This window comes from Homalodisca vitripennis, chromosome X (assembly GCF_021130785.1).
Source record: "Homalodisca vitripennis isolate AUS2020 chromosome X, UT_GWSS_2.1, whole genome shotgun sequence".
NCBI classification, from domain to species: domain Eukaryota; kingdom Metazoa; phylum Arthropoda; class Insecta; order Hemiptera; family Cicadellidae; genus Homalodisca; species Homalodisca vitripennis.
The window spans coordinates 160,185,761-160,202,558 of NC_060215.1; the positions used below are offsets into that span (position 1 = coordinate 160,185,761).

Consider the following 16,798-nt stretch of genomic DNA (forward strand, 5'->3'; position numbering starts at 1 on the left):
GTGCATTCACCATAAGAAAATGTGTGTTCCTTACTTTTAAAACTTTAAGTTACAACTAATTGTTTTTGTATTGATGTACTTCTTAGTACTATAAAGCTAGTCGTGTTCAAAGATATTTTTAATGTTCATTATAAAATGTGAAATAACCTACCTTATTAACTCCTCCAATGATAATTAATTTGTTACAGTAAGCGACTGTTTATAATCTGCTATCATGAAATATATAGCTCTGTAGGAATTATAAGTTAGTTTTTAAGCGTTCTGGAGTTTTTGTACCCTCTTAATTGTACCGATATCAGCCTCACAGTTACAATTAATGAGTGATGTAGGTGTACCGCTATCGCTGTATCGACCTATCATACAACAACCGATAAGTCTATTAATCTAATGCAGCATATTTATTATTACGATGATTATCTATGGTTAACTAAAATGAATATTCAAACATCGCGAGGATACGTTTCAAACTTAAAATTGTTTCGAGAGGCAGTTTGTGAACCTGTCACTGAACTGACAACTGTCAGCCCTACGGGTTCTTTTATTGTGCAGCTTACGGTTAGAATGTTTAGGTATTTATACAATTTATTTATTAGGGAATGTTTAACATAGTATTTATTCTATTTTGGTGGCTACGTAGTAGATATATTAAACTGAAAAGGATGCTATTTATTAATATATTTAATCTTTACAAGACCAACTATCTCAATTCATTACAATCTGAAGAATGTTTCCTGGACCATATTCAAACAACCATAAGTTTTTTTATCTTTTGGCTGGAACAATGTTTTAAGTCTTAACTCTGCTTTAAACCTCTGTCGATTGTTATTATTTATATTACATCTGTATAGGTCAGTTATATAATTGATAATTTTTAGACTGGCAGTAAAGCTCAATTGTTAATTTAATCCAATTATTTTAAAACTATTCAAATAGTCAAACAGTTTACAGTTCCGCGGATCTATATTAATTTATAAAATCTGCGGACGACCGTATTCATTAAACATTCACATTCAAGACACATAAAAACATACATTGTAAATGTGGTGTAAACCGAAATCTATTCTCTACGAAAGTCCTTTTACATCGCCGGCTACAATAAGCTACCGTAAACTAACGATAGACAGGCGGGGACAATTTCCTCATTCTCACCACGAGACATACTGCAAATGAGGTGGCGCCCTTTTTATAAACAGTTATAAATACTTACAAAAATTCTAACAGCTGTCTCTTTATTGTGGCCTCTAGCAAAGAGTACAATATTCTCACAATACGCTTCAGTAATAAATGTGTAAATCTTAGACCAATTCATGCGTTTACTGATATTAAAAACGCGAAGAAACCCTGAGAACATGGCCTTAACTATAAGGGTAGTCTTGTGATTCGAAATGTATATTTCTAAAGTTTTTGCGATTTGTACAAATACATCATTTCATTTTTCACTCAGCTTATACAAACTTAACATTTTTTTAAGTTTGCCAACTATGAACAAGGGTTTTAGAAGTTTTCATTTAACTGTTATGCATGGGTATATGAATATTGTACCCTTTTATTAATCTTAATATAAATAGACGCTAAATGTAGGGAAATGTACATTTTTTACCACACACAATAAACTCCACACATCGTATAGTATTACATATTAATAATTTCCTATCACTAATCAGTTTATATATTTTGGATGCAGGCATATTTCTAGCTATTGACATTTTTTAAAGTATTAAGGTTAAACTAATATAAATTCTAAGGTTAACTAATTATATTTCTGTAAAATACTCCTACTTACTTTGAGTACAGAAAGGGCGGTCCTTGTCATTTCTGCAAGTGAAGGGTCGCCCTCAGCCGTTCTGTCTCGATCGACCTCGAACTCCATGTGTGAGAATGAGAAAAAACCTGGAAAAAAATAAGAAATGTTTTACCAAATTTGTTCTATACTCCCGCTTCTTCACCGCATTGAAATTGAAATTAATCACAATCATCATGTGTGAGCAGTAAGCGGTGTGAGTGGATGTATTTGTCCGGCGGGGGTGGGATTGGCAAGGGGTGAAGTGGAGGAACGTAAGTAATAGCAAAAAATATTGACTCAATTCCCAGTGGTTTGTTAATTTACTCGCGACTTCCACGTTTTTATTGTAAATTGTAAAAGCTCGTTTCTCTAATGATGAAATATCCCTTACTGTTTGTAGTTGAAATGATTATATTTTCTTACACATAACGTAGGTGAGAAGGGTTCATTCAACGTGAATATTGAGTTCAGCTCCTTTTCACCTTCCTCTTAGCGCTGCGTCTGAAATCTGACGCATCAAAGACTTGATTCTTGGAGCCGAAGAGATCCAAAACAAGTCAGTGACCAAGAAGCCTAAGACAAACTTTTTCCATCATTCCACCACAGAAATTACAAAATACATTGTAATGTAGATAGAGGTTACAATTATACTTTATTTATTTTGTTAGAAATTGTGTTTTTCATTTCTTTTCCTTATGTGGGCAACTGATATTAAAAAAATTTTAAACAAATCAAAATAATAACATGATGAAGCAGCATTGAAATTTGAAGACTTCTTGTTTTTGTTTTAAGGATATTATATATAGTATTAAGGCAAAATAAATAATGAAATTTTTTTTAGAATAATGCTAACTTAAAAAGTTTCAAAATTGATACTTTTTAATTAATTTTAATTTAAAGATGTTATTTTCCTAGGTATTTTTGAAATTAAATGCTTGAGAGTACAATAATTGTTATTTAATGATGAATTATGGAATATTTTTAAGAAAATAGATTTTCTTTAGGAATTATTTATTATGCTTGATAACGTTATACCAAATGTTATTTTTAAACATTTATATTTTCATTTAGAGTTAAAAAACATTGAGTATCATATTCAGTTTTTTAATGACGATAAACACATGCAATACGACTGTAAATTCTATCTCATTAGAAAAATACAAAACGTATACACACACACACTTAATACACGTCACGTTTTCTTGACGTAATTCCTAGTCAAACTGGATACAATAGGATTAAATATTTATGCTAAACACTTTCGTTTATCTCTTTGTTTAAACGTTTTTTTTGCCATAAATTGCATTACCAATGAATAATAAACTTTCCCATAGAGTTCCTTTTTCGTGTCATGTTTCATAACTTAAAACTGTTTTCAAAGTTTCATACATAATTATAAATATAAGTAAAAGGATAATACAATTTTACAATGTGTCTCACCCAAAATTTCAAATCTTTTCCCCAATTATTTTTGTTCTAAGTGCAGTTTAATTGGTGTCTAGTTTAAAACTTTTCCGGTGTGGAACGCGGGTTTGTCGCTGAGTTAAGGCAATGTTTTTACAAGAATAGTATAGTTTTTATCGATTGGTTGAGTGCACATACTCGCGCCGTGGTGTCTAATCTACATCTGATCAATAATAACAATTACCACATAAGAACAAATACTTAACTTAAATAAAATACTTAACAGGTAAAATCTGTTATTATAATATTATATGTTCTTATGTTCGTTTATAGTTATGAGAATTGTTTATATTACAAATCGCCATGTGTAGGATACTTTTTATAAAACTGAGGCACCTCAAAATCCATATATTAATTCATAATATATAATAATATATAGGGAACCAGTATGCTGTAAACATCAGTAAATTAATTCCAAAGAATTGCCTTCACTTATTTCACAAATCCTCCTAGAAGAACGTAACAATATTGCCTCCACTGGTAATAAGGTTAATGTAATCCCTGCGGAAACTTTTCTTCATAAACCAAATAAAATGTGTCATTTACAAAACCATACTTCTGTCTCGGTATCTTGTATTGTACGTTTTTTTCTAAATTTAGTATCAACAATAAAGTATGTTGCAGGCAATACCATATTGTACATTACAACTAAAATGTGTCATTTACAAAACCATACTCCTGTCTCGGTATCTTGTATTGTACGTTTTTTTCTAAATTTAGTATCAACAATAAAGTATGTTGCAGGCAATACCATATTGTACATTACAACTAAAATGTGTCATTTACAAAACCATACTCCTGTCTCGGTATCTTGTATTGTACGTTTTTTTCTAAATTTAGTATCAACAATAAAGTATGTTGCAGGCAATACCATATTGTACATTACAACTAAAATGTGTCATTTACAAAACCATACTCCTGTCTCGGTATCTTGTATTGTACGTTTTTTTCTAAATTTAGTATCAACAATAAAGTATGTTGCAGGCAATACCATATTGTACATTACAGCTAAAATGTGTCATTTACAAAACCATACTCCTGTCTCGGTATCTTGTATTGTACGTTTTTTTCTAAATTTAGTATCAACAATAAAGTATGTTGCAGGCAATACCATATTGTACATTACAAATAAAATGTGTCATTTACAAAACCATACTCCTGTCTCGGTATCTTGTATTGTACGTTTTTTTCTAAATTTAGTATCAACAATAAAGTATGTTGCAGGCAATACCATATTGTACATTACAACTAAAATGTGTCATTTACAAAACCATACTCCTGTCTCGGTATCTTGTATTGTACGTTTTTTTCTAAATTTAGTATCAACAATAAAGTATGTTGCAGGCAATACCATATTGTACATTACAACTAAAATGTGTCATTTACAAAACCATACTCCTGTCTCGGTATCTTGTATTGTACGTTTTTTTCTAAATTTAGTATCAACAATAAAGTATGTTGCAGGCAATACCATATTGTACATTACAACTAAAATGTGTCATTTACAAAACCATACTCCTGTCTCGGTATCTTGTATTGTACGTTTTTTTCTAAATTTAGTATCAACAATAAAGTATGTTGCAGGCAATACCATATTGTACATTACAACTAAAATGTGTCATTTACAAAACCATACTCCTGTCTCGGTATCTTGTATTGTACGTTTTTTTCTAAATTTAGTATCAACAATAAAGTATGTTGCAGGCAATACCATATTGTACATTACAACTAAAATGTGTCATTTACAAAACCATACTCCTGTCTCGGTATCTTGTATTGTACGTTTTTTTCTAAATTTAGTATCAACTATAAAGTATGTTGCAGGCAATACCATATTGTACATTACAACTAAAATGTGTCATTTACAAAACCATACTCCTGTCTCGGTATCTTGTATTGTACGTTTTTTTCTAAATTTAGTATCAACAATAAAGTATGTTGCAGGCAATACCATATTGTACATTACAACTAAAATGTGTCATTTACAAAACCATACTCCTGTCTCGGTATCTTGTATTGTACGTTTTTTTCTAAATTTAGTATCAACAATAAAGTATGTTGCAGGCAATACCATATTGTACATTACAAATAAAATGTGTCATTTACAAAACCATACTTCTGTCTCGGTATCTTGTATTGTACGTTTTTTTCTAAATTTAGTATCAACAATAAAGTAGGTTGCAGGCAATACCATATTGTACATTACAGCTCAAATTATTGTGGTGTTTTCTTATATGAGTACACAACAAGAATATATTTTTACAAATATACGCGTAACACAAAATAATTTAAAGTTTTTAATAATTTACACGTTTTATTTGTGATTATTGATTTGTACATTGTTTATTTGTATCATTTGAAGTAATAAGATACCACTATCAAGTTAATAATTTTATCTTAGCCTTAATTAGAAGTTAAATGGAACTTTATTTTAGGAAAATGTTCTTTGATTCCTATTCAGAAAACAAAATTTGTTTATTTTTACTGATTTTTAAATTAGTTTTTAGTAGTATATATCTAACTTAAAGAATACATTTTAAGTTTTAGCATAAACTTTGTAACAAAGTTAAAATCATCACCAAGTTAGGTTATGACTTTTTAGATTTCAAAACGTACAGCTGGGAAAGGTTTTAAATTCAAATGAATGGTTATTAATAAATATTTACATCTTTCTATAGATAATAGACTTCATAGTTCATCGCTAAAAGTCTCGAAGTCGAAGATGCCAGCTGTACAGTTACTTTGGTTATTATAAAGTTTCTTAGCATTAAACAGTTAGACTGAAGGTTATTTTAAATCTTCATGTAATTTTAAAGTTAAACTAAATGTTTTAGGTAACTAAACTATAACTCTAGGAATGGGGTTTTTATATCTAAATTACCTTTATTTGATGTCTTAACTGTATTTTTACGTTAATTTCCTATTTTATTCTGTTATTCGGTTTAAATACAACGTATGAAACAAATATATAAGTTAAATACAATTATCATTCCTTTCTAATCCTATTTAGACATGTAATTCCTTTCTAACATGCACACCAATTCAGCCTAATTCGTCATAATTCATACCTCATAATATAATGTAAAATACGTTTAAAAGTACAAAAATACTTCATGTAAAACATTTCTAACTTATCACATAAGTTTTTAAAATCCATTGAGGTCACGCAGATTTTACACGATATACAGTATTTTAAATACTTCAGCTATATTGTAGTGGCTATTTTATGCCCCGAGTAATCTACAAATTCTTTATATTCCTTAAACTAAGGTTCTACCCAGAATGAACATTAAACTAGTTAATTTAGTAATAAATTTTTAAACCACCAGTTCATTTCTAGCCCCAACAGAATCTGTTCATATTTTTAGGTATATAATCATCTTGTAGAGTAACTAACTTGTACTTATTTTAAATTTTTTTTACACTTATTTTTGTTTTTTTTTTACAACACCTTAGGGATATGCCTTAGGTTTACAACATAATAAAGAATGTCTCGTTTCACTGAAGAGTAAACAAACATACTAAGTCTAATATCGGAATTAATGTAAAGGAGAGAAGTTTTTAAAACTTACTGTAAATAAATACTGACCATAACAATGCAATGAACATTTCTGTCCCCCATCCACGTATGTAGTCTTTGTGGGGGAAACATTCTCTAGTTATGAATGTTGGTAGCATTTAAAACTTTTGTTCTTAAATAATTTGTTTATATTAAATTGAATCAATTTATCTTATTAAAAAAACTAACTGACATAACAAGTCCTAACTGATAGCTAACATATTGTAAGTTTTAATACACTTTCTCAACGATACGAAGAAAATACACCATAGATATTAAGAACGTAAAACGGACACGGTTCAAAGGTCACGTCCTAAAAATGTAAGAAAATTCTTTTTAGGTGCATTATAATTTGTTTTACAACATAGGCTCTGTATGGTTTCTTAAGCCTTAAAATAAGGGTTACGTTCTGTTTCACCTTCCTGTTGAGCCCAGTCAGTGAGGGACTCCACCCTCGACAAGAAGCTACGCGTGCAGTTCCTGAACTTCCCTCTGATGTCCAGGTCGACAGTCTCGAAGTTCGCCTTTACACCGCAGAGGAGTGCCGTAGCGCAGGCGGACGATTCGCCGATCTGAGCGTCGAGATTGTACTTCTAAAAATAGAGTATTATAAATAAAGTCTATTAATTCAATTACCGGTAAGAGTTTTAATTACGCTCTTATCATTATCCTCCTCCTTAGAATATAACACACCACAGAACCTAAGATGAAGTAAAGTAGGACCCCTCATATCCGACCACACGGCGTGACCGACTCCTCGGGATATCCGACCGAATCCGATTGTTCCCGGTATCAGGCGATAACTTTATTCAATAGTCCAATTAAAAGTTTCACATTGCGTTTACATTTATTTTTGTAGAGCTATATGAATAATTGTAAGTTTAATCTAGTTAATACTAATAAAATGGAATATAAGTAAAAATAGAATTTCAAAATATCATACAATATCACGTAAAAGATAATTTCAACAAATTATATATTCTTTTACGAAATGGTACACTCGGTCTATAAGGTACAACGTTAGGAATTTTTGATGGATTTTATGGAACGTTAATTTTTTAAGGAATCTGTGCATTTATTTTTAAGTTATAATGCAGAATAATACATTATCAGATCCACAAGCTAGTGTAGTGTATAATCTCTTGTGTTGTAGCAGTGACGTATTTCATTTTTATGGAACTGCTCACTATTAGATAAATAAAAACTTCATACTTCAAAGGTGTATTGGGATGGAAAAATAAATATACTTTAACGTATGAACATTAATAATTACTGTATATGGCTCTAGGGATCCTAGTTTAAACATTATTTTCCGTAAGCATATAACTTTTATGATTTTTATCAATGAATACTGTATACATAACGCTGTATAGTTTTATTTTAGCTGAAACCATTTCACTAATGCTGTATACACTGTTACATGCATTACTGTATGAGTGTTCATCATAAAATATATACACGATTTTGCTTTGAAAAAATGGGGTTTCGCTCATAAGGTTATCCGAATTTTTTTGCTCCGACCATGGCTCAGTGCCGTCAAGATCGGATATGACAACTTTTACTCTACAAACTACGATATTATGTTTTTTTGGCTGGTAGGAAGTGTTTATCCAGCTATAGTAATCAAAACTTTGATTAAATACAATAAAGGAGATAACACAAGGAAATCAAAATTGATTAACATTATTAATCTTATTACATCTATTGATTGACTTTTGATAATGAGATATCTGGATTCGGTTGGGTTTACTTTGCCCCCCCTGCGGGGTATTTAAACAATAAACAAAGCCTTGTGTACTGAGTACGTTAAAGTTAGGAGACGCTTCTAGTCTCCATGCACAGTTTAAATTATTCTGTGCACCCTTGTATGTAAATAAATGAAGACCTTCCTCTACAGCAGAACCGTTCTCAGTAAGGTGTGTTTCTAGAGTGTTACATTTTATTGTGTTAAATATCACGGACATTAGCGATACTCTCTTTGTACTACTGCGGTTTATATATAACGGATGAGCTGAACGTTCCAACTGAGTATTATTTTGTGAAAGGTTGGGATTTATTTATTTTATTTTGAAGACGTGTAGAGAGACATTAATTATTTTTTCCGGATATTTTCCATCGTTTAGTGATATAAAAAGGTAGGAGATCACCACACCAAGTGTCGTAACAGACTTCGCTAAGGTTACATGCAACATTTCAAACCTGTAGCTCATTTTAATCCCGAGATGTTTGGCGGACATATTAATACATAGAAGATGTTGACAAAACATGACGCACCATAGAATTTATTCTTATAGAACTGTATGTTCATACAATAGTTAGAGTCTACATAGGAAAGTTTTACTGGCATATCTTGCTACAAGATTCATTAAGATTTTTGTTCAATAAATTGTGTTTTATATAAGTTGTTTAAATGATAGATGTATAAAACTCTACACACAAATTCACTATAAAATAATTCTGTATGTGTTAGAATAGTTAGGCTGCAAGTGTTAATATGTCTAATGTTTGAATCTCTTATGTTTTATTGAGTTTGTTTACACATATATTTATTTTGCTATTTTCTCGTTGCAATCAGGATTACCCATTAGACAAATGTAAAAATATTTGCCAACGCTCAGCAAAATCCCATTGAGTGACATGCACCATCACCGAATACAGTTTTCCACATGTAGAAATGAAGCTTCATACAAAATTGTAAGTCTATAGATCAGTTCGTGTATGAGATATTGTGTGGGCAGAACCACAAGTGATAGGCTACGCTAAGGCTCAGCAAAATCCCATTGAGTGACATGCACCATCACCGAATACAGTTTTCCACATGTAGAAGTGAAGCTTCATACAAAATTGTAAGTCTATAGGTCAGTTCGTGTATGAGATATCGTGTGGGCAGAACCACGAGTGATAGGCTACACTGACGCTCAGCAAAATCCCATTGAGTGACATGCACCATCACCGAATACAGTTTTCCACATGTAGAAATGAAGCTTCATACAAAATTGTAAGTCTATAGATCAGTTCGTGTATGAGATATTGTGTGGGCAGAACCACAAGTGATAGGCTACGCTAAGGCTCAGCAAAATCCCATTGAGTGACATGCACCATCACCGAATACAGTTTTCCACATGTAGAAGTGAAGCTTCATACAAAATTGTAAGTCTATAGGTCAGTTCGTGTATGAGATATCGTGTGGGCAGAACCACGAGTGATAGGCTACACTGACGCTCAGCAAAATCCCATTGAGTGACATGCACCATCACCGAATACAGTTTTCCACATGTAGAAATGAAGCTTCATACAAAATTGTAAGTCTATAGGTCAGTTCGTGTATGAGATATCGTGTGGGCAGAACCACGAGTGATAGGCTACGCTAAGGCTCAGCAAATTCCCATTGAGTGACATGCGCCATCACCGAATACAGTTTTTCCACATGTAGAAGTGAAGCTTCATACAAAATTGTAAGTCTATAGGTCAGTTCGTGTATGAGATATCGTGTGGGCAGAACCACGAGTGATAGGCTACACTGACGCTCAGCAAAATCCCATTGAGTGACATGCACCATCACCGAATACAGTTTTCCACATGTAGAAGTGAAGCTTCATACAAAATTGTAAGTCTATAGGTCAGTTCGTGTATGAGATATCGTGTGGGCAGAACCACGAGTGATAGGCTACGCTAAGGCTCAGCAAATTCCCATTGAGTGACATGCGCCATCACCGAATACAGTTTTCCACATGTAGAAGTGAAGCTTCATACAAAATTGTAAGTCTATAGGTCAGTTCGTGTATGAGATATCGTGTGGGCAGAACCACGAGTGATAGGCTACACTGACGCTCAGCAAAATCCCATTGAGTGACATGCACCATCACCGAATACAGTTTTCCACTTGTAGAAATGAAGCTTTATACAAAATTGTAAGTCTATAGATCAGTTCGTGTATGAGATATCGTGTGGGCAGAACCACGAGTGATAGGCTACGCTAAGGCTCAGCATGTCCCATTGAGTGACATGCACCATCACCGAATACAGTTTTCCACTTGTAGAAATGAAGCTTCATACAAAATTGTAAGTCTATAGATCAGTTCGTGTATGAGATATCGTGTGGGCAGAACCACGAGTGATAGGCTACGCTAAGGCTCAGCATGTCCCATTGAGTGACATGCACCATCACCGAATACAGTTTTCCACTTGTAGAAATGAAGCTTCATACAAAATTGTAAGTCTATAGATCAGTTCGTGTATGAGATATCGTGTGGGCAGAACCACGAGTGATAGGCTACGCTAAGGCTCAGCATGTCCCATTGAGTGACATGCACCATCACCGAATACAGTTTTCCACATGTAGAAGTGAAGCTTCATACAAAATTGTAAGTCTATAGGTCAGTTCGTGTATGAGATATCGTGTGGGCAGAACCACGAGTGATAGGCTACGCTAAGGCTCAGCATGTCCCATTGAGTGACATGCACCATCACCGAATACAGTTTTCCACATGTAGAAGTGAAGCTTCATACAAAATTGTAAGTCTATAGGTCAGTTCGTGTATGAGATATCGTGTGGGCAGAACCACGAGTGATAGGCTACACTGACGCTCAGCAAAATCCCATTGAGTGACATGCACCATCACCGAATACAGTTTTCCACATGTAGAAATGAAGCTTCATACAAAATTGTAAGTCTATAGGTCAGTTCGTGTATGAGATATCGTGTGGGCAGAACCACGAGTGATAGGCTACGCTAAGGCTCAGCAAATTCCCATTGAGTGACATGCGCCATCACCGAATACAGTTTTCCACATGTAGAAGTGAAGCTTCATACAAAATTGTAAGTCTATAGGTCAGTTCGTGTATGAGATATCGTGTGGCAGAACCACGAGTGATAGGCTACACTGACGCTCAGCAAAATCCCATTGAGTGACATGCACCATCACCGAATACAGTTTTCCACATGTAGAAGTGAAGCTTCATACAAAATTGTAAGTCTATAGGTCAGTTCGTGTATGAGATATCGTGTGGGCAGAACCACGAGTGATAGGCTACGCTAAGGCTCAGCAAATTCCCATTGAGTGACATGCGCCATTACCGAATACAGTTTTCCACATGTAGAAGTGAAGCTTCATACAAAATTGTAAGTCTATAGGTCAGTTCGTGTATGAGATATCGTGTGGGCAGAACCACGAGTGATAGGCTACACTGACGCTCAGCAAAATCCCATTGAGTGACATGCACCATCACCGAATACAGTTTTCCACTTGTAGAAATGAAGCTTTATACAAAATTGTAAGTCTATAGGTCAGTTCGTGTATGAGATATCGTGTGGGCAGAACCACGAGTGATAGGCTACGCTAAGGCTCAGCATGTCCCATTGAGTGACATGCACCATCACCGAATACAGTTTTCCACTTGTAGAAATGAAGCTTCATACAAAATTGTAAGTCTATAGATCAGTTCGTGTATGAGATATCGTGTGGGCAGAACCACGAGTGATAGGCTACGCTAAGGCTCAGCATGTCCCATTGAGTGACATGCACCATCACCGAATACAGTTTTTCCACATGTAGAAGTGAAGCTTCATACAAAATTGTAAGTCTATAGGTCAGTTCGTGTATGAGATATCGTGTGGGCAGAACCACGAGTGATAGGCTACGCTAAGGCTCAGCATGTCCCATTGAGTGACATGCACCATCACCGAATACAGTTTTCCACATGTAGAAGTGAAGCTTCATACAAAATTGTAAGTCTATAGATCAGTTCGTGTATGAGATATCGTGTGGGCAGAACCACGAGTGATAGGCTACACTAAGGCTCAGCATGTCCCATTGAGTGACATGCACCATCACCGAATACAGTTTTCCACATGTAGAAGTGAAACTTCATACAAAATTGTAAGTCTATAGATCAGTTCGTGTATGAGATATCGTGTGGGCAGAACCACGAGTGATAGGCTAAGCTAAGGCTCAGCATGTCCCATTGAGTGACATGCACCATCACCGAATACAGTTTTCCACTTGTAGAAATGAAGCTTCATACAAAATTGTAAGTCTATAGATCAGTTCGTGTATGAGATATCGTGTGGGCAGAACCACGAGTGATAGGCTACGCTAAGGCTCAGCATGTCCCATTGAGTGACATGCACCATCACCGAATACAGTTTTCCACATGTAGAAGTGAAACTTCATACAAAATTGTAAGTCTATAGGTCAGTTCGTGTATGAGATATCGTGTGGGCAGAACCACGAGTGATAGGCTACGCTAAGGCTCAGCAAAATCCCATTGAGTGACATGCACCATCACCGAATACAGTTTTCCACATGTAGAAGTGAAGCTTCATACAAAATTGTAAGTCTATAGGTCAGTTCGTGTATGAGATATCGTGTGGGCAGAACCACGAGTGATAGGCTACGCTAAGGCTCAGCAAATTCCCATTGAGTGACATGCGCCATCACCGAATACAGTTTTCCACATGTAGAAATGAAGCTTCATACAAAATTGTAAGTCTATAGATCAGTTCGTGTATGAGATATCGTGTGGGCAGAACCACGAGTGATAGGCTACGCTAAGGCTCAGCAAATTCCCATTGAGTGACATGCGCCATCACCGAATACAGTTTTTCACATGTAGAAATGAAGCTTCATACAAAATTGTAAGTCTATAGATCAGTTCGTGTATGAGATATTGTGTGGGCAGAACCACGAGTGATAGGCTACGCTAAGGCCCAGCAAATAAATCAGTAACACTAAGTTACGATATCTGACATAAGATATCTTGCTCAGGTGGGTAACTAACCTAACACATAATTACAATCTAGCATAAAATAAACAGAGATTTGTTATACGCATAAGGTAAAAATTACAACACATATATTATTATTACTCTATTTCATACACACTACCTATAAACCTGTACTTAATAAAACACATTATTTTATATATATATATATATATATATATATATATATATATATATATATATATATATATATATATATATATATTATACTATATTATTAAACGAACTGAAATACAACCGCAAACAGAAAAAATCCGAACTTCTGTTATGTTATGTTGAGAACAGTCAACCTGGAACTTAAACTTCCACCAGTCTTTTTATTTTTTTGTTCTTAACATTTTTTACTAAAACTCTTGTCGAGCCAAACGACAATCACCAACAACCGCAATATATGCTGACTTGTCCAAAATATATTGCTTTAACACAGTCAACCAATAACATAATTTCTGTTGACGCTATATTGAATTTCAATGAATAGTCAAGAGAAAACTATTTTTCACCGATCTCTTCCTTTTATTGAAACCTTAAAAATTGGTGTCATACAATGGCATATTTCCGTAATCAAGTTAAATAATACAAAATGTCGGGTTAAAAATTCTTAGACAGCCTAAGATCTATTTACTGTACGCTGTAAAAAACTTTAGTTAAATTTTTCCTTGATTCATTATGAACATTCTTAGAGGAGAATATTCTTTTTATTCGTACTTCTACTTTTTTTAATCTTGTAGTCTGAGCATGAAATACACTTCATGTACGTGTAAATGAAGTATTAGTTGACGTTGTTAACTTCTCAATATTTTATAAAGGGGAAAATAACCAACATGCATTGTACATAATTAGAGCTTTAGTCTAAAGTACGATTAATTTCCTGTATTCTCCGCATTGTTCATTAGTTTAGGTTGTTCTGTATTCCTTCTAAAATTACTTGTACAAGTACATAACGAAAATACTTTATAGACATTTGTTTGATCTGAAGACTGATTAAAAGGTCCATTTAGTGACTATCTGTAACGAATCATTTGTTTGTTTCGTACTTTCTTATCCTAAAATTTTGTTTAAGGAAAGAATAGACAGCCATGTTTTATATCGATAGCTGTAAGTTGAGTGCAGTATTCTTTACATACGCTGTAAATGCATTAATTGAGGTTTTATCGTAGTCCTCATGCTTTGGAAGGATAAATAGTTTAGACTGAGCTTAGTGAACATTTTATGCACGTCCATAGCATACATTTGATGACGCTTTTACATTTCTTCCCAAATGCTATTAAAGGGACAATATTTATTTCCTAGTGCTTGGGATATTTGTTAGCGTAAGATGCATGTTAAGTAAATCTCATACAAACTTACTTTCTGGTTGGTCTGTATTCATTCCAAAATTCTTTTAGAGATAACATACATAGGATATTTTACCTATTTCTTGGACGTTTGTTTACGTTATTCTGTATATTTTCTCAGAATGTAATAACGGAGGTAAAATACACAACATTGCTTTCACACTATATTGTTTCAGACTATATTGGACATTTTACGTGCACCACCGTTACAAACACTGTTTAAGATTGTCTTCAATTCCTTCTAAAATGATCAAATGAGGAAAATGCCTAAACCTTGTTACTATGTGCTGGCGTAAATTTCACGTAAACCCTTTAAGATTTGTTTTCATTCCTTCTCATAAAGATGTCCAATACAGACATTATGGTGATATGTGTTTATAAAACCCATAATAATTTACCCAGTGAATAAGCTGGCGTTGCTTGGAATTACACATATATTTAAAGATATAAACCAAATTTACCAGGTGAGATCCAACCTTCTGATGAATATTAATAAAATGTTAATGATTATAGGTTCAATGTATGATCTAATTTATATACAATATTTTAATGTCAGATTACAATTTTACAATATAATATTATAGAATTTATCTTCCAACGAAGATAATCTGGACAATGTAACCATATTACGGTATGTTCATATTATCACTGTTCAGAGCTTTTGGCCAAAATCTGATTTCTGATAGTGAAACAAAAAAGGGGTTAGTTTATTACACAGGGTTAATAAAATACACAACATTGCTTTCACACTATATTGTTTCAGACTATATTGGACATTTTACGTGCACCACCGTTACAAACACTGTTTAAGATTGTCTTCAATTCCTTCTAAAATGATCAAATGAGGAAAATGCCTAAACTTTGTTACTATGTGCTGGCGTAAATTTCACGCAAACCCTTTAAGATTTGTCTTTATTCCTTCTCATAAAGATGTCCAATACAGACATTATGGTGATATGTGTTTATAAAACTCATAATAATTTACGCAGTGAATAAGCTGGCGTTGCTTGGAATTACACATATATTTAAAGATATAAACCAAATTTACCAGGTGAGATCCAACCTTCTGATGAATATTATTAAAATGTTAATGATTATAGGTTCAATGTATGATCTAATTTATATACAATATTTTAATTTTAGATTACGATTTTACAATATAATATTACAGAATTTATCTTCCAACGAAGATAATCTGGACAATGTATCCATATTACGGTATGTTCATATTATCACTGTTCAGAGCTTTTGGCCAAAATCAGATTTCTGATAGTGAAACAAAAAAGGTTTATTACACAGGTTCGTGGACAGTTTATTAAACACCATGATATTTCTTAATCCGCCAAACATGGTGTGCATGACTACAGATGATTACGTAGCATGATTGGTCTGACAGCAGCCTTTTCACCATGGAAATGTCTCTATTGTTACCTATGACTTGTGTGGTTAAAAACTTTATTTTATTTTAAAGAGTGGCCAACTGCCAAGAATGTAGGCCTCGAAGGTGAAACCCCTTAAATTTTCAGTTTGAACCCTAACATTGCTAAACCTGCACAGTGGATTGCTTCTAGATATGTGCAGGCCTTCTCTGAGATATAAATGCTCTTTAATTAGATCCAATATCTTAAGAAACAAAGATTAGATGTTACTAACAAATCAGATACCTTCCTATGGGTAGGAATAAAAAGAAAGCTTTCTCATCCGTCCTGAAGCACAACGATGTTTTTTCTCTTCTAGAGTGTTAGGAATTGTTTAATTTTGAATTGGATATTACGTAGTGTAGATCTATTTGGACCTGTATTAAGTTGTTCAGTTTTAATAATTAGTGTTTAATTTTATTAAGTGCATGTTTTAAAGTTAGTATGGATGAAATAG

The 16,798-nt window shown here is 33.5% G+C and overlaps 1 protein-coding gene across 1 annotated transcript in view; it reads right to left on the minus strand.

Moving 5' to 3' along the window:
* Window positions 1–2,224: 2,224 nt before the first annotated feature.
* LOC124369711 overlaps window positions 2,225–16,798 on the minus strand; it is a 120,798-nt gene continuing 106,224 nt past the window's right edge. The window contains exons 2-3 of the mRNA XM_046827765.1: window positions 7,225–7,399; window positions 2,225–2,356 (exon numbers count right to left, since the gene is read on the minus strand). Coding sequence (XP_046683721.1) covers window positions 2,262–2,356; window positions 7,225–7,399 — 270 coding nt within the window. The 3' untranslated portion in view covers window positions 2,225–2,261. The remainder of the gene's footprint in view (window positions 2,357–7,224; window positions 7,400–16,798) is intronic.